The 23,313-nt window shown below is 43.2% G+C and overlaps 1 protein-coding gene across 1 annotated transcript in view; it reads right to left on the minus strand.

Annotated features, from left to right (window-relative positions):
* Positions 1–1,012: 1,012 nt before the first annotated feature.
* LOC139155599 (proton-coupled zinc antiporter SLC30A2-like) overlaps positions 1,013–23,313 on the minus strand; it is a 35,791-nt gene continuing 13,490 nt past the window's right edge. Inside the window, exons 3-8 of the mRNA XM_070730799.1 lie at positions 22,556–22,702; positions 18,555–18,708; positions 12,577–12,742; positions 10,677–10,782; positions 3,500–3,634; positions 1,013–1,158 (exon numbers count right to left, since the gene is read on the minus strand). Of these exons, the coding sequence (XP_070586900.1) occupies positions 1,013–1,158; positions 3,500–3,634; positions 10,677–10,782; positions 12,577–12,742; positions 18,555–18,708; positions 22,556–22,702 (854 nt within the window). The remainder of the gene's footprint in view (positions 1,159–3,499; positions 3,635–10,676; positions 10,783–12,576; positions 12,743–18,554; positions 18,709–22,555; positions 22,703–23,313) is intronic.

A 23,313-nucleotide genomic window follows, 5' to 3' on the forward strand; every position in this document is an offset into this window, starting at 1 on the left:
CAGACTACCCGGTTGTTTTGGGATGAGTGCTCTTTGCAATACAAAAAGAGTGCTCAGTTTATTTTGAATTTTGTGATAAAGAACATTGTTTTGAATTTTCAAACGTGTGTGTGTGTGTCTGAAATTTGTACCCTTGAATTTTCGGGAGGCTCCTATCAGAGAGCCCAGCAGAACAGGTAGGTAGATAGGATAGATAGATAGATAGATAGATAGATAGATTAGATAGATAGATGATGGATAGATAGATTGATCAACAGATAGATAGATGATGGATAGAGAGGAAAACAGACAGACAGACGGAAGATAGATAGATAGATGATGGATAGAGAGGCAAACAGACAGACAGACGGAAGATAGATAGATAGATAGATGATGGATAGAGAGGCAGACGGAAGATAGATAGATAGATGATAGATAGAGAGAGAGAGATAGATAGAGAAAGAGAGATAGATAGATAGAGATAGATAGATAGATGATGGATAGACAGACAGACGGATGATAGATAAATAGATAGATAGATAGATAGATAGATAGATAGATAGATATCGATTGATCAACAGATAGATGATGGATAGAGAGGCAGACAGACAAACAGACTGAAGATAGATAAATAGATAGATAGATAGATAGATAGATGATGGATAGACAGACAGACGGATGAAAGATAAATAGATAGATAGATAGATAGAGAGAGAGAGAGAGAGAGAGAGAGATCGATTGATCAACAGATAGATGATGGATAGAGAGGCAGACAGAAAAACAGACTGAAGATAGAGATAGATAGATAGATAGATAATGGAAAGAGAGAGAGAGAGAGAGATGGAAGGAAGGAAGGAAGGAAAATAATGTTTTCGGCTTCATTTCAAACAAACGTAAGACTTGCACTTCTAATCAGATGATTCCAGAAGAAGAGTTTAGCCACCAGGAGTCAGTAAATCAGGCTTCACTTCGGATACTTTTGAGGTAGCAGCTTTATCATGGCTGGACATTCATCTTACTTGCCGACAGCAGATCAGTCTGTGGGGCTCTGGCATTTTTCGCAATCCTTCATGTCCTCCGAATAGTTTTCTATCTGGATTGTTGTGGTGTGGAAATCAAAGGCTTTTTGCAGTTGGCAGCTGGCTTCTTTCAAGACGGTCTGGGCATCAGCACCTTCGTCTGGGACAGAAAGGACAAAAACTAAAGGACCAGTACAGTGATGCCTTGTCTTACAAACTTAATTGGTTCCGGGACGAGGTTCTTAAGGTGAAAAGTTTGTAAGACGAAAAAACGTTTCCCATAGGAATCAATAGAAAAGCAATTAATGCGTGCAAGCCCAAAACTCACCCCTTTGCCAGCTGAAGCACCCGTTTTTGCGCTGCTGGGATTCCCCTGAGGTTCCCCTCCATGGGAAACCCCACCTCTGGACTTCCGTGTTCTTGTGATGCTGCAGGGGAATCCCAACATCGTAAAAACGAGCGCTTCGCTGGCAACAGAAATCCGGAGGTGGGGTTTCCCAGCGAAGGGAGCATCAATGAAATCGCAGCATCACAAAAACACCAAAGTCCTCGAAACCCCACCTCCGGACCTCTGTGTTTTTGTGATGCTGCGATTTCACTGAGGTTCCCCTCACTGGGAAACCCCACCTCTGGACTTCCGTTGCCAGTGAAGCGCCCGTTTTGGCGCTGCTGGGATTCCCCTGCTGGGATTCCCCTGCAGCATCACAAAAACAAGGAAGTCCGGAGATGGGGTTTCCCATGGAGGGGAGCCTCAGGGGAATCCCAACAGTGAAAAAACGAGCGCTTCGCTGGCAATAGAAGTCCGGAGGTGGGGTTTCCCAGCGAAGGGAGCATCAATGAAATCGCAGCATCACAAAAACACCAAAGTCCTCGAAACCCCACCTCCGGACCTCTGTGTTTTTGTGATGCTGCGATTTCACTGAGGTTCCCCTCACTGGGAAACCCCACCTCTGGACTTCCGTTGCCAGTGAAGCGCCCGTTTTGGCGCTGCTGGGATTCCCCTGCAGCATCACAAAAACACGGAAGTCCGGAGATGGGGTTTCCCATGGAGGGGAGCCTCAGGGGAATCCCAGCAGTGCTTCGCTGGCAACGGAAGTCCAGAGGCGGGGCATCCTAGCGGCGGCGGCAGGTTTGTAAGGTGAAAATAGTTTGTAAGAAGAGGCAAAAAAATCTTAAACCCCGGGTTTGTATCTCAAAAAGTGTGTATGACGAGGCGTTTGTAAGACGAGGTATCACTGTATTGGAGATGGGGGGGGGACACTGAAATCCCCACCCTCTTTTAAAAGCCAGCACTCAAGAATGGGAAAAATGATGCTTCTAATTTAGTCTGGGTGTGCTTCAAAAATTATTTGGTCAAATTTAGGTCTTATGCAGGCAGGGGCTGCTTCTTCTGCCGCTACCGGTGCGCAGGAGCTGCGTACGCATGCACGGGCCTGAGTGAGATATTGCTCCTGAGCACGTGCAGGAAGCCAAATCTCATAATGGGATGGGCGCGAGAGGTTCTGGCAATATTTTTGGCTTCCGCGCATGCAAAAAATCTCTTTCGCGCGTGCAAAATTTTGCTTACTGTGCAGGCACAGAAGGTCATCAAAGTGGGCATGACTCAATAACTCAACAGCTACCTGCTGTGCCGGGGTGGCGCAGCAGGTAGAGTGCTGTACTGCAGGCCACTGAAGCTGACTGTAGGTCTGTAGGTCAGTGGTTCAAATCTCACCACCGGCTCAAGGTTGACTCAGCCTTCCATCCTTCCGAGGTGGGTCAAATGAGGACCCGGATTGTGGGGGCCATAGGCTGTTAAAAAGTGCTATTGCTAATATATTGTAGTCCGCCCTGAGTTTAAGGAGACGGGCGGCATAAAAATTGAATGAAATAAATAAATAAATAAATTAAATAAAATAAAGCCGCCCCGAGTCTATGGAGAGGGGCGGCATACAAATCTAATAAATAAATAAATAAATAAATAAATAAATAAATAAAATAAAGCCGCCCTGAGTCTAAGGAGAGGGGCGGCATACAAAACTAATAAATAAATAAATAAATAAATAAATAAATAAATAAAACAAAATAAAGTTGAAGAGATGTGGAGTTTAGCATTCATTCATTCATTCATTCATTCATTCATTCATTCATTAGATTTTTATGCCGGTCTTCTCCTTAGACTCAGGGCGGCTTACAACATGTTAGCAATAGCACTTTTTTTTTTAACAGAGCTAGGCTATTGCCCCCACAATCCGGGTCCTCATTTGACCCACCTCGGAAGGATGGAAGGCTGAGTCAACCTTGAGCCGGTGATGAGATTTGAACCGCTGACCTTCAGATCTACAGTCAGCTTCAGTGGCCTGCAGTATAGCATGCTGGCTAGAGGAATTTTAGGAGTTGAAGTCCGCACATTTTCCCAAGTTCCTAGAGCTGAGAAACACTGACCCATAGCTACGCCGAGTGTCTGGCTGTTTTATCCTTGTTCCAGAATGGTGCACCTGACTCACAATTGCACGACTTACTAATTGCTATGTGGACTGACAGCACGGGCTGTGACACTGTTAGAGCCCAGATGTGGAGGCTATGAATGGCTTTCACTCCACTTATGGAGAGTAGAATGGTCTTCACGTCGTTGAAGTCTATGCTCTTTGGAGTCCCTGCAAGACACGGAGGAGGAAACGGAAGAAAGGAGTCAAAACAAGAGAATGCAAAAAGGATTTGGCGATTTCTACATCCCTCTCCCACCTGGAACTTCCTATCTATCCTGTAGGCTTAAATGACGAAGCTCTCGGCAGCTGTTTCGGGCGTGAATTTAATCTTATGTTCTCCAAAAGTTGAATCTTGCCATCTGAAGCAGAAGGTGGACACGACCTCCCTCAGCTGAGTTAGCAATTTATATCAGGCATTTTTTTCCTTCAAAGTGACTTTTAAATAGAGAGGCTAAAGTACAGTATATTATAACCAGTGATGGGCGGCTGCCTCCACAGGAGGAGATGAAGTGGGGGGCAGTGAGTTTATTGCACTATTTATTGAATACCTAATAGTTTTTTAATTGTCCTTCCTTCTCTAGCACCTTAGTACGATCCTTAATTACTTTTAAAGTAGGAAATAATTAAACAATGTCGGTTGGCGGGGCCCAGGGGAAGAGCCTTCTCTGTGGCGGCCCCGACTCTCTGGAACCAGCCCCCCCTAGAGATTAGAACTGCCCCCACCCTCCTTGCCTTTCATAAACTCCTTAAAACCCACCTTTGTCGTCAGGGATGGGGGAACTGAGATATCTCCCCCGGGCCTATACAATTTATGTATGGTATGCTTGGATGTATGTCTGCTTAATAATGGGTTTTTAAAAAAATATTTTAAATTGTAAATTATTAGATTTGTCATGAACTGTTTTTATTGTGTTGTGAGCTGCCCCGAGTCTACGGAAAGGGGCGGCATACAAATCTAATAAATTAATGAATGAATGAATGAATGAATGAATGAATAAATTGCACGTTTTCACCCACAAACGCTTCAATCATTTTAATCATTATCTAGAACTGAACCTTTATAGCAATTAAAAAAAATTGAGCTGCTTTCCTAATTTTTTATTATTATTATTATTATTATTATTATTATTATTATTATTATTAATTAGATTTGTATGCCGCCCCTCTCTGAAGACTCGGGGTGGCTCACAACAGCAATAAAAAACAGAATAATAATGAAACAAATCTAACAATAAAATTACATTAAAAAACCCCAACAATTAAAAACCATACAACACATAAATACCAAACATAAAATATAAGAAAGCCTGGGGGAGATGTCTTAGTTCCCCCATGCCTGGTGATATAGGTGGGTCTTGAGTAATTGGCGAAAGACAAGGAGGGTGGGGGCCATTCTAATCTCCGGGGGGAGTTGATTCCAGAGAGCTGGGCCGCCACAGAGAAGCCTCTTCCCCTGGGGCCCGCCAAACGACATTGTTTGGTCGACGGGACCCGGAGAAGGCCAACTCTGTGGGACCTTATCGGCTACTGGGATTTGTGGGGTAGAAGGCAGTCCCGGAGGTATTCTGGTCCAATGTCATGAAGGGCTTTAAAGGTCATTACCAACACTTTGAATTGTGACCCGAAACCGATCGGCAGCCAGTGCAGGCCGCGGAGTGTTGCAGAAACATACTGAACTTGTGGGTTCAGTACAAAAACTTAAAATGTCCCTGTTCTCCTCCACAAATAATGCTGTTTATCATCATTTGTCCTTTTTGTGGCTATTCAAATGATGTGACTTAATCCACTGAAAAACAGTCCAAGCATCTATTTGAAAATTTATCTTGGCCGGTAAGCCACTCCCACCCAGTCACATGACCTTTAAGCCACCCTGGTCACATGATTGTCAAGCCACTCCCACCTGGTCACATGGACGGCAAGCCACTCCTACCAGGCCACATGCCCATCAAGCCACACCCACAAAATAAGCCACGCCCACAGTGTGGCATTAAAAATTACAGTATATTATAACTTTACATGCTGTTTCATAGGTGGATTATACACAGGTAATCCTTGATTAACAACAGTTCATTTAGTGACTGTTCAAAGTGACCATGGCACTGAAAACTGTGACTTATGACCGTTTTTCACATTTAATGACTTTTGCAACATCCCCCGCCCCCAAGATCATGTGATCAAAATTCAGATGTTTTTTCTTCTTTTTCCTCTTTTTAATTTTTTTTCTTTTCTTTTTCTTCCCTTCTTCTTTTTTTATTTTTTTTTATTTTTTATTTATCTACTTACTAAAAGGAATTATTATTAATCGGGCTAATTGGGACATTTAGGATAAATTATTTGGATTTTTTCTCCCCTTTTGAATTGATATATGTTAGATCCCTGTAACAGATAAAATTTAAGGCTTAGTCGTTATGATTGGGAATTCTGGTTTCTTTCTTTTCTTTTTTAAAGGGCGATGACAATAAAAGTAAGAAATATGTATTAAGTTGACATTAAGGATATATTGAGGAGATTGAAGAACGGCGGCCTAAATGATCAGGTGTAATAAGAAAAGAAGCAGCTAAAAGAAACCGAATTAGTTAATAGCTTTTTAAATGCATATAAGAAATGTCCAATCAACGAAGCAGGGGAAGTGATGTGCCGGTGTCTGGAGGCTGTTGGGGCCTGGATGGGTGTCAATAGACTCAAACTCAACCCTGATAAGACGGGGTGGCTGTGGGTTTTGCCTCCCAAGGACAATCCCATCTATCCGTCCATCACCCTGGAGGGGGAATTATTGAGCCCCTCGGAGAGGGTCCGCAACTTGGGCATCCTCCTCAATCTACAGCTTACATTAGAGAAACATCTTTCAGCTGTGGCGAGGGGGACGTTTGCCCAGGTTCACCTAGTGCACCAGTTGTGACCCTATTTGGACCGGGAGTCACTGCTCACAGTCACTCATGCCCTCATTACCTCGAGGTTCGACTACTGTAACGCTCTCTACATGGGGCTACCTTTGAAAAGTGTTCGGAAACTTCAGATCGTGCAGAATGCAGCTGCGAGAGCACTCATGGGCTTACCTAGATATGCCCATATTACACCAACACTCCGCAGTCTGCATTGGTTGCCGATCAATTTCCGGTCACAATTCAAAGTGTTGGTTATGACCTATAAAGCCCTTCATGGCATCGGACCAGAATATCTCCGAGACCGCCTTCTGCTGCACAAATCCCAGCAACCGATTAGGTCCCACAGAGTTGGCCTTCTCCAGGTCCCGTCAATTAAACAATGTTGGTTGGCGGGCCCCAGGGGAAGAGCCTTCTCTGTGGCAGCCCCGGCCCTCTGGAACCAACTCCCCCCAAAGATTAGAATTGCCCTCACCCTCCTTGCCTTTCGTAAGCTACTTAAAACCCACCTCTGCCATCAGGCATGGGGGAATTGAGATCCTCCTTCCCCCTAGGCCTTTACAATTTTATGCATGGTATGTATGTATGTATGTATGTATGTCTGGTTTTTATATTAATGGGTTTTTATTCGTTTTTAGTATTAGAATACTATTGTACACTGTTTTATTATTGCTGTTAGCCTCTCTGAGTCTCCGGAGAGGGGCGGCATACAAATCCAATAAATAAATAAATAAGAAAAGAAGCAGCTAAAAGAAACCAAATTAGTTAATAGCTTTTTAAATGCATATAAGAAATTTGAATAATTATTCTTTATCTAGATGTCAAACGTACAGGAGGTAGCACTGGACAGATTATGAATACCCAATTCAATTGATGGTATTTTCTACTGCATATGTGATTGGTGGGGGGAAAAATATAAAAAACTTTTTTCTGAAAAATAAATTTCAGATGCTTGGCAACCAATTCATATTTATGACAGTTGCAGTGTCTGAGGGCCGTGTGATCTTTTATCAGCCGTCTTCCCTAACTGAATAACCGCAGTGATTCACTCAATTAAATGTCGTAAAGGAAAGTCATAAAAAAGGGACGAAATTCATGTAATAGTATGGGTTGCTTAGCAACAAAAAATTTAGGCTCAAATTGCAATCTTAAGTTGTACTGTAAATTGGGCATAGCCGTGTCTGAACATGAATTCCTGGGGTGTGCTAACAGCCTTGTCACATTAAAATAACATCCTTGCAATTTACATGGGTGGGATGGCTTTTCAATTTCTTTTTGAAGTTTTCAACTTAATAATACCATATTTTTTCCGAAGTATAAGACGCACCGTAGTTCTTAAGTAGAGGTACCACTGTACTTTTGATTGATAAACAAAAATCTGCAAGGGTCTTTCCGTGATGATGATGATGATAATAATAATTATTATTATTATTGTTATTATTATTATTATTAATTAGATTTGTATGCCGCCCCTCTCCGAAGACTCAGGTCGGCTCACAACAATAATCAAAGACAATATAACATTGCAACAAATCTAATATTAAAAGAGAACAATATATAAAACCCCAACAATTAAAAATCCATGCAACACATACATACCAAAAACATAAAATATAAAAGCCTGGGGGAGCTGTCTCAGTTCCTTAATGCCTGGCGATATAGGTGGGTCTTGAGTAATTTACGAAAGACAAGGAGGGTGGGGGCCGTTCTAATCTCTGGGGGGAGTTGATTCCAGAGGGCCGTGCCCGCCACAGAGAAGGCTCTTGCCCCGGAGCCCGCCAAACAACATTGTTTGGTCGACGGGACTCGGAGAAGGCCAACTCTGTGGGACCTTATCGGCCGCTGGGATTCGTGCAGTAGAAGGCGGTTCCGGAGGTATTCTGGTCCACTGCCATGTAGGGCTTTAAAGGTCATTACCTACACTTTGAATTGTGACCGGAAACTGATCGGCAGCCAGTGCAGGCTACGGAGTGTTGTAGAAACGTGGGCGAATCTGGGAAGCCCCACGATGGCTTTCGCGGCCGCATTCTGCACGATCTGAAGTTTCCGAACACTTTTCAAAGATAGATACCTTTTCCATTGTTTTATTATATGTTGTAAGTCCTCAGAGAACGGTGGCATAAAAGTCCAATTAATTAAAATAATAATAATAATAATAATAATAATAATAATAATAATAATAATAATAGTTTCAGGCTGCAGGGATTGCCATAACCGATTGCCACCTGCATGCAACCTGAATAAACTGATGGTCGGGAGGCCGATAAATCAGTCGTTTATGCTAACCAGGTTCTACGCTGTTTGCTGCCAGGAGGCAAATTGCTGGGGGGCAGAAGCCAAAGGGTGGGGGTGGCTGGGCGAGCTACAATGTATAAGACACACCCAAGTTTTCACCTTTTTTAGTGTGTGTGTGGGGGGAAGGTGGGTCTTATACTCCGAAAATAGGATAGTTTCCCTTTCTAGAACTCAGCTCTTCTAATTAGCAAGCTGTTCCAAATGGGTGGATCGGGAAAGATCCAGTCTGGAGGATCCTTGATGTTCTCTGAGCTTGGCTTTTTTCTTCAGACGCTTCATTACCCAAACTACATACCTTCATCAGTGCTGATGCTGTAACCTAGTTTGAGTAATGAAACGTCTACAACAAAACAAGCAAGCTCACAAAACAGCAGGGAGCCATCAACCCTGAGCTACAAATACAGTGATACCTTGTCTTACAAACTTAATTGGTTCCGGGACGAGGTTCTTAAGGTGAAAAGTTTGTAAGACGAAACAATGTTTCCCATAGGAATCAATGGAAAAGCGATTAATGCCTGCAAGCCCAAAATTCACCCCTTTTGCCAGCCGAAGCGCCTGTTTTTGCGCTGCTGGGATTCCCCTGAGGCTCCCCTCCATGGGAAACCCCACCTCCAGACTTCTGTGGTTTTGCAATGCTGCAGGGGAATCCCAGCATCACAAAAATGAGCGCTTCGCTAGCAATGGAAGTCCAGAGGTGGGGTTTCCCAGCAAGGGGAGCCTAATGAAACCGCAGCATCGCAAAAACACGGAGGTCCGGAGGTGGGATTTTGAGGACTTCGGTGTTTTTGCGATGCTGCGATTTCACTGATGCTCCCTTCGCTGGGAAACCCCACCTCCGGACTTCCGTTGCCAGCAAAGTGTCTGTTTTTGCGCTGCTGGGATTCCCCTACTGCGATTACCCTGCAGCATCACAAAAACACTGAAGTCTGGAGGTGGGGTTTCCCATGGAGGGGAGCCTCAGGGGAATCCCAGCAGCGCAAAAACGGGTGCTTTGCTGGCAACAGAAGTCTGGAGGCGGGACATCCCAGTGGCGGCAGCTTGGGTTTGTAAGGTGAAAATAGTTTGTAAGAAGAGGCAAAAAAATCTTAAACCCCAGGTTTGTATCTCAAAAAGTTTGTATGACGAGGCGTTTGTAAGACGAGGTATCACTGTATTCCCATTTAAGATCCACTCTGGTTTTGTCATGCTTTTATTACTCCTACTCTATCTTCCAATGCAACGTTGGGCCTGTAGTCTTCAAAATTTATTTATTTGTTCCTTTTATTGGATTTGTATCCCGCTCCTCTCCGAGGACTCAGAGCGGTTTACAACATGTTTGTAAGAAAAATTAGGGACCTATATGTCAATTTAGAGAATTCTGTAGCATATTTTGGTAAAAGAAACTTTTGTTTTCAATAACAGGCTTATAATGGTAACTCTGAGAGGGGAAAGTGATGTCAGTGTCGGACAGAAAAACTTTTAGATAAACATGTTTCTTCCGATGCCAAAAAATGGGGCAAATGACTTTTAATAGATAAACAAGAAGATAAATATCAATTAAGGATGAAATGTCAAAAAGTGCCCCAAAGGATAACAAGGAGAACATGAAGTAAAAGTATTGGTGATAAACAACTCTAAATATGGACATAAGGAAGAGGCGTGGATAAGACATCAAGGAACCTATAAATGCTCTGCCCTATTATGAGCAAATCACCCCCAGAGATAGACAGGTGCCTTCCCGTGACCTCTTCGGGTCCCTGTATGCAAATGGGTCTATTTTTTTCTCTTCATTTTGTTGTTAATAAAGTATTTTTTTCCTTTTATACTCTTGGTCTCCTGGAGATTTTTCTAACAATGTAAAAACAATACAATTCTAAAATCCAATAATAGATACAAACAACCAGCCTAAGTCCCCAATTTAATTCAAAAACAGTCATTCCAATCCGCCAACATACTTTCCATTCAACAGACATTCATCCATAGGCAGGGGCTGATGATTGGTGTCCCCAGGCCTGTCGCACTCTCAATCCCATCTCCCAGCCCTAGGAAATGACCTTCCATCAGCACACGGATAACATCTCGGAGGATGTTCAATGTTGTTCCAAGGACCAGGGTGGAAAACACAAAGGTGCAGATAGGATCCACGTATTTATATTCTGGCTAGAAAGAGAAGAAAATAATCTGTGAGTCCTCTCTTTGTTGAAGGGCTGAATCCCTTTTTAGGATCTATTATTAATATTATTATTATTATTATTATTATTATTATTATTATTAATTGGATTTGTATGCCGCCCCTCTCCGCAGACTCGGGGCGGCTAACAACAATGATAAAAAACAACATGTAACAATCCAATTTAATAAAACAACTAAAAACCCTTATTATAAAAACCAAACATACACACAAACATACCATACATAACTAGGGGGAAGGAATATCCTAACTCCTCCATGCCTGGTGACAAAGGTGGGTCTTGAGTAATTTGCGAAAGACAAGGAGGGTGGGGGCTGTTCTAATCTCTGGGGGGAGTTGATTCCAGAGGGCCGGGGCCGCCACAGAGAAGGCTCTTCCCCTGGGGCCCGCCAAACGACATTGTTTGGTCGACGGGACCCGGAGAAGGCCCACTCTGTGGGACCTTATCGGCCGCTGGGATCTACCTGGCACTTATTTCATCAGAGAGTCACAGCTGATGTCTAATGGCACCGTTCTTACCTGTTCTGCCGGCTCTCTGCACGAGCCTCTAATTTAATGCAAAGGTAGCCAACACAGACAAGCCCAAGTGAAAAAAAAATCAAGAATACAGTGGTACCTCGGTTCTCGAATGCCTTGGTTGTCGTACATTTCAGATACCGAACAAAATTTTCAGCAAAAATTTCCTTCGGTATCCGAACAAAAATTCGGATACCGAACAGCCACAGAAAATTTTGTTCATTATCTGAAATGTTACCGCCGGGGGCGGCTGCAATCCCGGCAGCTTCGGGGGGCTCCTCTCCTCAGTGCTTTGTCTTGTTACCGGTAGGCAGCTGCGCCAACTTTCTCCTTCCCGGCGGCGGCAACGGCGGCGGCTTCCCTTCGAGAAGCAATAGCGCCGGGAACATCATGTGATGAAGGGAAGCCGCCAGAGCCGTCTCAGCAGCTGCCGCCGCTCCAGCAGCTTCCCTTCATTATGTGACGTTCCCGGCGCTGTTACTACTCGAAGGGAAGCCACCGCCGTTGCCGCCGCCAGGAAGGAGAAAGTTGGTGCAGCTGCCTACAGGTAACAAGACGAAGCACTGAGGAAAGGAGCCCCCCGAAGCTGCCGGGATTGCAGCCGCCCCCACCCTTCCTGCAGCTTGGAGCGCTTATAGAGCTCCTCAGATTTTTTATCCCATAGGAAATAAAGAAAATAGATTTAATTGGTTCCCAGCGAGAAAACAGGGGCTGGGAACCAATTAAATCCATTTCCATTATTTCCTATGGGATAAATAAATTCGGTACTCGACCAAATAGGTTCTCGACCACACTTCTGGAACGAATTGTGGTCGAGAACCGAGGTACCACTGTACTTCCTTTATCCACAGAAAAATAGAAGCAAACCCCCCTTCTATCTATTTATTTATTTAATTTATTTATTAGATTTGTATGCCGCCCCTCTCCGCAGACTCGGGGCAGCTCACAACAATAATAAAACAATCTAAAAACCCACTATTTAAAAGAACATACAACACAAGCATACCCTACATAAAACTATATAGGCCTGGGGGAGATGTCTCAATTTTTTAAATCTTTATTTCAGGGTTCAAAAAAATATAAGGCAGGGTCTTATTTTTGGGGAAACATGGTAGTTTGCTTCCGTTTCTTGCTTTAAACTTGTGATTACAAGTTTACAATACAAGCTAGAACCTGGTGGTCCCATAACATCGTTGGGGACCTTTCGATGATTGAAAGAATGACCATCTTTCTGTTGGAGTTCTTACCTTGAAGTAGATTATGATGGCAGCCACCAAAACGCCAATGCTTTGCACAAGGTCTCCAACGACGTGGATAAATGCAGCTCGCACGCTAGTATTTTGTGTCCCCTCCTTGTGACTGTGATTGTGATGGCTATGACCGTGTCCTGATTGGTGTAAGATAATGCCCATTCTATAGAAAGAGATTAATCAAGAACCAGTTGTGCAAAAGAAACTTTTAAATTAGAAGTGTATTATTACTATTATTATTATTATTATTATTATTATTATTATTATTAAATTAATTTTGTATGCCGCCTCTCTCCGAGGATTCGGAGTGGCTCACAACAAGTAAAACATCATATACAAATCCAATGTTAAAAACAGTTTTAAAAGCCCCCTATTAAAAACAGTCATAAGTGCACTGGTGTGCCTTTCGTCCCCTGTCCAATTGTCTTTCCTTTCTCTCACTTATCATATATATTCTCTTCCTTTCATATATCCTCTCCTCTAAGTTCACTTTCACCCTCTTTTATATTATCACATGTCTATTTTTCTTCCTATGTATTTGTGTATTGGACAAATGAATAAATAAATAAATAAATAAACCCAAACATACCATACATAAAGTCAAGGCAGCTGAGGATATATCAAATCCTCCATGCCTGGCGACATAGATGAGTTTTCAAAAATTTGCAAAAGGCAAGGAGGGTGGGGGCAGTCCTAATATCCGGGGGGAGGTGATTCCAGAGGGCCGGGGCCACCACAGAGAAGGCTCTTCCCCTGGGTCCCGCCAGATGGCATTGCTTTGTCGACGGGGCCTGGAGAAGGCCAATTCTTTGGGACCTAACCGGTCGCTGGGATTCGAGCGGCATAAGGCGGTCTCGTAGGTACTCTTCTCCAATGCCATTAAGGGCTTTATATGTCATTACCAACACTTTGAATTGTGACCGGAAACTGATCAGCAACCAATGCAGACTGCAGAGTGTTGGTGTAACATGGGGATACCTAGGGAAGCCCATGATTGCTCTCGCAGCTGCATTCTGCACGATCTGAAGTTTCCGAACACTCTTCAGAGGTAGCCCCAAGTAGAGAGCATTACAGTAGTCGAACCTCAAGGTGATGAGGGCATGAGGGACTGTGAGCAGTGACTCCCGGTCCAGGTAGGGCCGCAACTGGTGCACCTGGGCAAACGTATTAATAGATAAACATATAAAGATTAAAATAAATAATAGAGGAATGAATTTATATGGAATAAATTATGAAAAAAAATGTAAGGTTGTGTAAACCCGACCTAAGCATAGCCCATAAAATCATCTCCAGGGAATAGATTTTATGGTATCGTTATTTGTAGAGGATACATGTTGGATGAGTAGTTAACTTTAGTCAATTTAGCAGAGAAGAGAAAATCACTTTAATAGAGGATATTTATTTGTTTGTTTGTCTGTTTATTTATTTGGACTTGTATGCTGCCCCTCTCCGTGGATATATGTTTGATGAGTAGTTAACTTTAATTAATTTAGCAGTGAAGAGCAAATTACTTTAGTAAAAAGTGTATTTTGGAATGTTTTATGTAACAAAAGAAATATTATGTATTATTACTTCAGGCATTGATTCTGTGTTTTTTATTGCATGTTGTTTTTTGTTGTATGTTGGGAGAAAAATAAAGAAAATTTTATACTGCCTCCCCCCAAAAAATCATCTGCTACAATGTCCTTCCTTCAACTATTACTGTGGCTTCAACCACAACAATACACGAGCACACAACAGATACAAACTCAAAGTAAACTGTTCTAGACTCGACTGCAGGAAATATGATTTTAGTAACTGGATGGTAAATGCATGGATCTCACTACTTTGTAGTATCATCACCAAACCCCCAAACTTTATACTTAAGACTATCCATTGTTGACCTCTCCCGATTCCGAAGAGGTTAGTAAGGGGCGTGCACTGCGTTCCACCCTGGCCTGACTGCTGCCCACCCCTGCCTGTTAACAAAATGACCAGCACCAATTAGGACATAGAAACATAGAAGTCTGACGGCAGAAAAAGACCTCATGATCCATCTAGTCTGCCCTTATACTATTTCCTGTATTTTATCTTAGGATTGATATATGTTTATCCCAGGCATGTTTAAATTCAGTTCCTGTGGATTTATCAACCACGTCTGCTGGAAGTTTGTTCCAAGGATCTACTACTCAGTAAAATAATATTTTCTCATGTTGCTTTTGATCTTTCCCCCAACTAACTTCAGATTGTGTCCCCTTGTTCTTGGGTTCACTTTCCTATTAAAAACACTTCCCTCCTGGACCTTATTTAACCCTTTAACATATTTAAATGTTTCGATCATGTCCCCCCTTTTCCTTCTGTCCTCCAGACTCTACAGATTGAGTTCATGAAGTCTTTCCTGATACGTTTTATGCTTAAGACCTTCCACCATTCTTGTAGCCCGTCTTTGGACCCGTTCAATTTTGTCAATATCTTTTTGTAGGTGAGGTCTCCAGAACTGAACACAGTATTCCAAATGTGGTCTCACCAGCGCTCTATATAAGGGGATCACAATCTCCCTCTTCCTGCTTGTTATACCTCTAGCTATGCAGCCAAGCATCCTACTTGCTTTCCCTACCGCCTGACTGCACTGCTCACCCCTTTTGAGACTGTCAGAAATCACGACCCCTAAATTCCTACTGTAAAATGTGTGATGGGGGGGGAGGACTTTTAATTCTTTGCCAGTTACGATAATTAAAGATTCTATGCCACAAAATATATTGTGGTTTTGGCTGGGGATGCAGCCAAATTTCAGATGCAGATTGGCACCACAAAGAGGTGAAATTGATCCAAGTCCCTTAATGTGCTTTTTCCCTCCTTGCTTTCTGCCCCTTTGTGTGTGGGGGCGGGGCTGTGTGGAGACAGGCAGTTTGTCTTTCGTTGCAGAAAATGCAGGCTTCTAACCAATGCACAGGGTTAAAACCACCTTATTTTATTTATGTATTTATTTTATTTATTTATTCTTTGTCCAATATACAATACATATCCTTTATGATTTTTGCAGGCACTAAAAACACAGCAGTGTTAGGCAAAGCTTTACTATGCATGCGTGGTAACCTTCGGAGAGGGGCAGCATACAAATCTAATTAATAATAATAATAATAATAATATTGATAATATTAATATTAATAATAATAATAATAATAATAATAATAACATACTCAGCTGCTGCAAAAAGATCGCACAGACTGACTACAAGCATAGACATGATGCTGTGGCACAGATGATCCACTGGAACTTGTGCCGGAACTACCATTTACCAGTGGCAAAGAACTGGTGGGATCATAAGCCCGAAAAAGAGGTCAAAAATGAGCAAGCAAAACTACTGTGGGACTTCCGACTTCCCAAATTTGAAGCATAACACACCAGACATCTTGATTGTGGAGAAAAAGAAAGTATGGATCATCGACATCGCAATCCCAGGAGACAGCAGAATTGAGGAGAAGCAGCTAGAGAAATAAGTGAAATACGAAGATCTAAAAATCGAGCTGCAACGACTCTGGCATAAGCCCGTGAAGGTGGTCCCAGTGGTCCTTGGCACGCTGGGCGCAGTGCCAAAGGATCTCAGCGGACATTTGAAAACCATCGGAATTGACAAAATCTCCATCCGTATATTGCAAAAGGCCGCTTTACTGGGATCAGCAAACATAATTCGTGGCTACATCACACAGTCCTAGGTGCTTGGGAAGCGCCCGACTGGTGATGAAATACGAAATCCAGCATAGTGATTTCGTTTGCTGTGTTGTATTGACATAATAATAATAATAATAACAACAACAACAACAACAACAACAACAACCTTCCCTCTTTTCTTTCAAAAATAAAGGAGATTTAAAACCACCAGGACAAACAGGGAGTTTGGTCGAAGTGGACTAAAAGTGCCTGCAGTAGAGTTTCTGGCCAATGCTTTTACCCCGACCCGATTATTTTAGCTGAATGGAACCAAGAGCCTTTCAAATACCAAACAGGTCAAAGAGAACCAACTACCGTATTTTTCAGAGTATAAGACACACCTTTTTTCTCCCTAATAGAGGCTGATAATTTGGGTGCGTCTTACACTCTGAATGCAGCTTTTATTTTTTCAGCCCTAACTAGCTGCTAACAATCTTCCAAGCTCTTACCTTGCAAGCTCTTTCATTGTTACTCACTGCAAAGAATGTTTTCCAAGCCCTAAGTTTTTACAGGTCTTTTTTCTTTGGTCTAATTTGCTCCAAATGTTTCTTTCCAGCCCTAACCAGGAGCTAATGATGTTCGCAGCTCTTACCAGTTTGCAGGCTCTTTCATTGTTTCTCTCTGCGAAGAATGTTTTCCAAGCCCTAAGTCTTTGCAGGGGTTTTTTTCATTCTCTATTTGCTTTTAATGTTTCTTTCGCGCCCTAACCAGGTGCTAACAATGTTCCCAGCTCTTACCAGCTTGCAAGCTCTTTCATTGTTACTCACTGCAAATAATGTTTTCCAAGCCTTAAGTCTTTGCAGTTTTTTCCCCATTGGTCTAACTTATTCCAAATGTTTCTTTCCCACCCTAACCAGGTGCTAACAATGTTCCCAGCTCTTACCAGCTTGCAAGCTCTTTCATTGTTACTCACTGCAAATAATGTTTTCCAAGCCTTAAGTCTTTGCAGTTTTTTCCTCATTGGTCTAACTTATTCCAAATGTTTCTTTCCAGCCCTAACCAGGTGCTAACAATGTTCCCAGCTCTTACCAGTTTGCAAGCTCTTTCATTGTTACTCGCTGCAAGGAATGTTTTCCAAGCCCTAAGTTTTTACAGGTCTTTTTCCATTGGTCTAATTTGCTCCAAATGTTTCTTTCCAGCCCTAACCAGGTGCTAATGATGTTCGCAGCTTTTACTGGCTTGCAAACTTTTTCATTGTTACCTTCTGCAAAGAATATTTTCCAAACCCTGTCTTTGTAGGATTTTTTAAAAAATTGCTTTACTTGCTCAAAATGTTTCTTTCCAGCCCTAACCAGGTGCTAACAAAAGTTATGGGGCAAACACCTCATTGAACAAATGTCTCGCTTAGCCATAGAAATGCCGGGCTCAATTGTGGTCATAAATTCTTTCAGCTGTGGCGAGGGGGGCGTTTGCCCAGGTTCGCCTGGTGCACCAGTTGCGGCCCTATCTGGACCGGGACTCATTGTTCACAGTCACTCATGCCCTCATCACCTCGAGGTTCGACTACTGTAACGCTCTCTACATGGGGCTCCCTTTGAAGAGTGTTCGGAAACTTCAGATCATGCAGAATGCAGCTGTGAGAGCAGTCATGGGCTTCCCTAAATATGCCCATGTCACACCAATACTCCGCAGTCTGCATTGGTTGCCGATCAATTTCCGGTCACAATTCAAAGTGTTGGTTATGACCTATAAAGCCCTTCATGGCATCGGACCAGAATATCTCCGAGACCGCCTTCTGCCGCACGAATCCCAGCGACCGATTAGGTCCCACAGAGTGGGCCTTCTCCGGGTCCCGTCAACTAAACAATGTCGGTTGGCGGGCCCCAGGGGAAGAGCCTTCTCTGTGGCGGCCCCAACTCTCTGGAACCAGCTCCCCCCAGAGATTAGAACTGCCCCTACCCTCTTTGCCTTTCGTAAACTCCTTAAAACCCACCTTTGTCATCAGGCATGGGGGAACTGAGATATCTCCCCTGGGCCTATATAATTTATGTATGGTATGCTTGTGTGTATGTCTGTTTAATAATGGGTTTTTAAAAATATTTTATATTGTGAATTATTAGATTTGTCATGAACTGTTTTATTGTGTTGTGAGCCGCCCCGAGCCTACGGAAAGGGCCGGCATACAAATCAAATCAAATCAAATCAAATCAAATCAAATCAAATCATAAATAAATGACTATCTGTATGGCCAGGATCCAGGTCCATCAGCTGGCAAACTCTTTTGAGTTTTTTTCTTCAGTGTTTTAGGACGTCGTCCAAAAAATAATCTGAACTTTCGTACTTACACGATATTTACAGCCACAGCACAGCCGGACGTGATAAGCATGGCGTCTCCTTCTATCTCGTAGTCGCCAGAAACCAGCCTCTGCACCGCTAGGTAAACCAGCACGCCGGTGACCACCCAGATTGAGAGAACGGACAGCAGGGCTCCCAAAATCTCTGCAGCAAAAGTCAGAAAACTTTGGTTAGGAAAGAAAGGTTGGGAAAACTCCCAAGTTTGCACTGGCTGACTCACTCACCCAAGGTATAATTAATAGAGAGCCTCTCTGCCAAATACTCGTGAACGAAATGTTCTAAAAGAAAAAATTGGACCATAAGGAAGACTGAGCGGCAAAGAATGGAGGCCTTTGAACTCTGGCGCTGGAGAAGACTCCTGGGAGTCCCTTGGGCTGCAAGGCGATCCAACCGGTCAGTCCTAGAGGAGATCAACCCTGACGGCTCTTCAGAAGGCCAGATCCTGCAGAGGAAACTCAAAATACTTGGGCCACCTAATGAGAAGGAAAGACTCAACGGAGAAGAGCCTAATGCTGGGGACGATTTAGGGCATAAGAAGAAAGAGGCGACAGAGAATGAGGTGGATGGATGGAGTCACTGAAGCATTCAGCATTATTATTATATATTTATTAGATTTGTATGCCGCCCCTCTTTGAAGACTCGGGTGGCTCACAACAGTAATAAAAACAAATCTAATGTTAAAAAACATATAAAACCCTATCATTACTTAAAAAAACCAAACAGCACATTCATACCAAACATAAAACGAATACCATGTTGGTAGGGCTTTAAAGGTCATGACTAACACTTTGAATTGTGACTGGAAACCGATCGGCAGCCAATGCAGGCCACGGAGTGTTGAAGAAACGTGGGCGAATCTTGGAAGCCCCACAATGGCTCCCATGGCCGCATTCTGCACGATCTGAAGTTTCCGAACACTCTTCAAAGGTAGCCCCATGTAGAGAACGTTGCAGTAGTCGAAGCTCGAGGTGATGAGGGCATGAGTGACTGTGAGCAATGAGTCCCAGTCCAGATAGGGTCGCAACTGGTGCACCAGGCGAACCTGGGCAAACGCCCTCCTCGCCACAGCTGAAAGATGATGTTGAGCATGAACTTAAATGGACTCTAGAGGATGGTAGAGGACAGGAAGGGCTGGAGAAACGTTGTCCATGAGGTCACCATGGGTTGGACACGACTTTGCAACTAACAACAACAACAACAACAACAAATGTCCTTTCAACAAATCAGCTCATTCTGCCATTACAGAGCCGTTGATTCATTTCAGCTCCGCTATATTTGAGCAGATGGCTTCCATTGTGATCTTGGTTGGGTTTAGCTTTTATGCAGCTAATTGTGCTATAATAACCAAACCACAATTGATTCAATTTTCACATGAAGACAAAGCTTAACAAATAATATTAATAAAGTGTATAGGATAGCTTTGAGTCTTCAACTACTATGTTTTTTATCATGGATGGAAGGAAGGAAGGAAGGAAGGAAGGAGAGGAAGGAAGAAGGGGAAGGAAAGAAGGAAGGAGGGGAAGGAAGGAAGGAAAAAAGGAAGGAAAGAAGGAGAGGAAGGAAGAAGGGGAAGGAAAGAAGGAAGGAGGGGAAGGAAGAAAGGAGGGAAGGAAGGAAGGAAAAAGGGGAAGGAAGGAAGGAAGGAAGGAGAGGAAGGAAAAAGGGGAAGGAAGGAAGGAAAGAAGGAAGGAAGGAGGGGAAGGAAGGAAGGAAGAAAAAAGGGAAGGAAGGAAAAAGGGGAAGGAAGGAAGGAAAGAAGGAAGGAAGGAAGGAAAAAGGGGAAGGAAGGAAGGAAGGAGAGGAAGGAAAAAGGGGAAGGAAGGAAGGAAAGAAGGAAGGAAGGAGGGGAAGGAAGGAAGGAAGAAAGGAGGGAAGGAAGGAAAGAGGGGAAGGAAGGAAGGAAAGAAGGAAGGAGGGGAAGGAAGGAAAGAAGGAAAGAGGGGAAGGAAGGAAGGAAAGAAGGAAGGAAGGAAGTTGCTTTGCATTTTATAATGCTCTGGCCCAATCAGCTTGCAGTTTATACCCTATGACTCAGCATTCTTTACTGTTTAACATGCTCCTTTTACCTTGTATGGTAACATAATGGAATATTACCTAGCAATGAGCTAATCCTTGACACATACTACCTCTGGCACAGGGTGATAGGTTCGCCATCCTGGTTCTAGACTATATGTCTATTTTTCAAGTTTCCCCCCTAAGCTCTCTAATAGGGAATTTTAATGATGTTCCCAGCTCTTGCTGGCTTGCAAGCTCTTTCACTGTTACTCTCTCAATAAAGTTTTTTTAAAGCCCTAACCAGGGCATAAAATAATGTGCTGAAACTGAACCAGACTAAGGACGCTAGCCAGATGAATACCTGGGAAGCAGATTCTTTTTCCTCCCCAAAAACTAAGGTGCGTCTTATACTCCAAAAATACGGTAAGTCACTGCAAACTGTGTGTGTATGTGCATGTGATTAAAATAGAGGCAAAGACGTAAGGAACTGGCTGGATCACTGAGGACAGATCAGGTAGAGAAAGCTCCAAGCAAGGGGAAGAGAAGGAACTAAAGACAATGGCAAACGGAAGTCAAATAATAACTCAAATAACTAAGTCACTGTCTGTAATCAGAAAACGTGTCAATTGAAGACTGGCAACATGCCACCCCAGCAAGCTGAGCAGGTGCCACAAGAAAAAATACAGGTTCTCTTCACACAACACATTAACCCCGGCTGGTAGCCGGAACGCCAAATTTTATTTATTTTTTATTTATTTATTTTGTCCAATACACAATGAGGTAAAAATGTATTTTAGTGGGTATATACACATAGTAAAATACATGATGAAGGTTATAGAGGAGATACTCATTGTAAAATACAGTGTTCCCTCGATTTTCGCAGGGGATGCGTTCCGAGACCGCCCGCGAAAGTCGAATTTCCGCGAAGTCGAGACGCGGAAGTAAATACACTATTTTTGGCTATGAACAGTATCCCAAGCCTTCCCTTAACACTTTAAACCCCTAAATTACAATTTCCCATTCCCTTAGCAACCATTTAGATTATTACTCACCATGTTTATTTATTAAAGTTTATTAAAAAACATGTTTTTTAAAGGCAGGTGAAAGTTTGGCAATGACATATGACGTCATCGGGTGGGAAAAACCGTGGTATAGGGGGAAAAACGCAAAGTATTTTTTAATTAATATTTTTGAAAAACCGTGGTATGGACGTTCCGTGAAGTTCGAACCCGCGAAAATCGAGGGAACACTGTATATCTAAGAAAGAATAGAAAAGAAGATATAGTAATAGAACATATCAATGAAAGAATAGAAGAAGAGATATAGGAATAGAAGAAAGGTATAGGAGATATAGGAGAGCAATAGGACAGGGGATGGAAGGCACTAAAGCTACACAGGGCTCCAGAGGACTTTCTCTAACATCACACTGTCAGCCAGAAGACCATCCACTGAGCGCACAGACTCCTCGATCTGTAGGTACACAAAGATGGCTCACTCTCCTTAAACCTTTCCATAATAGTCATTCCTAGATTCCTAAACGGGGTGTAGGCTTAGGCCTGTCCATTAACACCTTCAGGCATCAGATAGCGGCACTGTCGATAGTTCTGAAATGTCGCCCGCTGGAATTATGTTTCTGCGCTCATGCGGGTAGAGAAAAAAATTGAATTTCAGCCCTGTTTGGGGCTCACTGTTCAATTCAATTCAATTCATTAGATTTGTATGCCGCCCCTCTCCGAAGACTCGGGGCGGCTCACAACAATAATAAAAAACAGTCTAACAATGGAACAAATCTAATAATAAAATTACATTAAAAACCCCCAACAATTTAAAAACCATACAACACATACATACCAAAACATAAAATATAAGAAAGCCTGGGGGAGATGTCTTAATTCCCCCATGCCCGGCGACATGGCAGCAATTCTACAAAATTATATTAAGGGGATGTGCTGGTTCACACAGCGTGCCATTAATGCATTTTCATGGTCCGTATTACCTGCTCTGTACCATCCAAAATTCATCGTTTTGGTAGGCTGCCGAGACGCCATCCAGAGAGAGAACAGGCTGATCATCATGCTAGCAAAATCGGTCAACAGGTGGGCCGCGTCGGTCATAATGGCCAGGCTGTGTGCGAAATATCCTCCTGAAGAGAATAAAAGAGAGTGATGGGCTGTTCCCCGATTCTTCTCCCTGGTTAAGAGCTTGGCCTAACTTGCTCTCTGCTAGTTTTCTACATATGTGGACCATTTCAAAGACAGCAGCATGCTTGCTCAATGCGCTCCTAACGGACACAATCTCAGGAATGCCTGTTGGACCCACTAAGTCAGTGGCAAGGAATGATGGCTCTTTATCAGTGGTGGGATTCAGCTGGTTTGGGCGAACTGGTAATTAAATTGATGCCTACCCCTTCCCTTCCCATCCTGCCCCTTTCAGGAGTCCACAGGTGCTCCATTTCGGCTCCCAGGTAAGTGCAGGGAGGCTTCCTAGGCCCGAAATGGGGCATGAGGGGGCACAGTCCACTTTCACTCCTATGAGGCTTCAGGGAGGCTTCCTAGGTCCAAAACGGGGCATGAGGGGGCACAGCCCACTTTCACTCCCATGAGGCTTCAGGGAGGCCTCCTAGGCCCAAAATGGGGCATGAGGGGGCACAGCCCACTTTCACTCCCATGAGGCTTCAGGGAGGCCTCCTAGGCCCAAAACGGGGCATGAGGGGGCACAGCCCACTTTCACTCCCATGAGGCTTCAGGGAGGCTT

The sequence above is a fragment of the Erythrolamprus reginae genome, unplaced genomic scaffold, assembly GCF_031021105.1.
Source record: "Erythrolamprus reginae isolate rEryReg1 unplaced genomic scaffold, rEryReg1.hap1 H_31, whole genome shotgun sequence".
Lineage (NCBI taxonomy): Eukaryota > Metazoa > Chordata > Lepidosauria > Squamata > Dipsadidae > Erythrolamprus > Erythrolamprus reginae.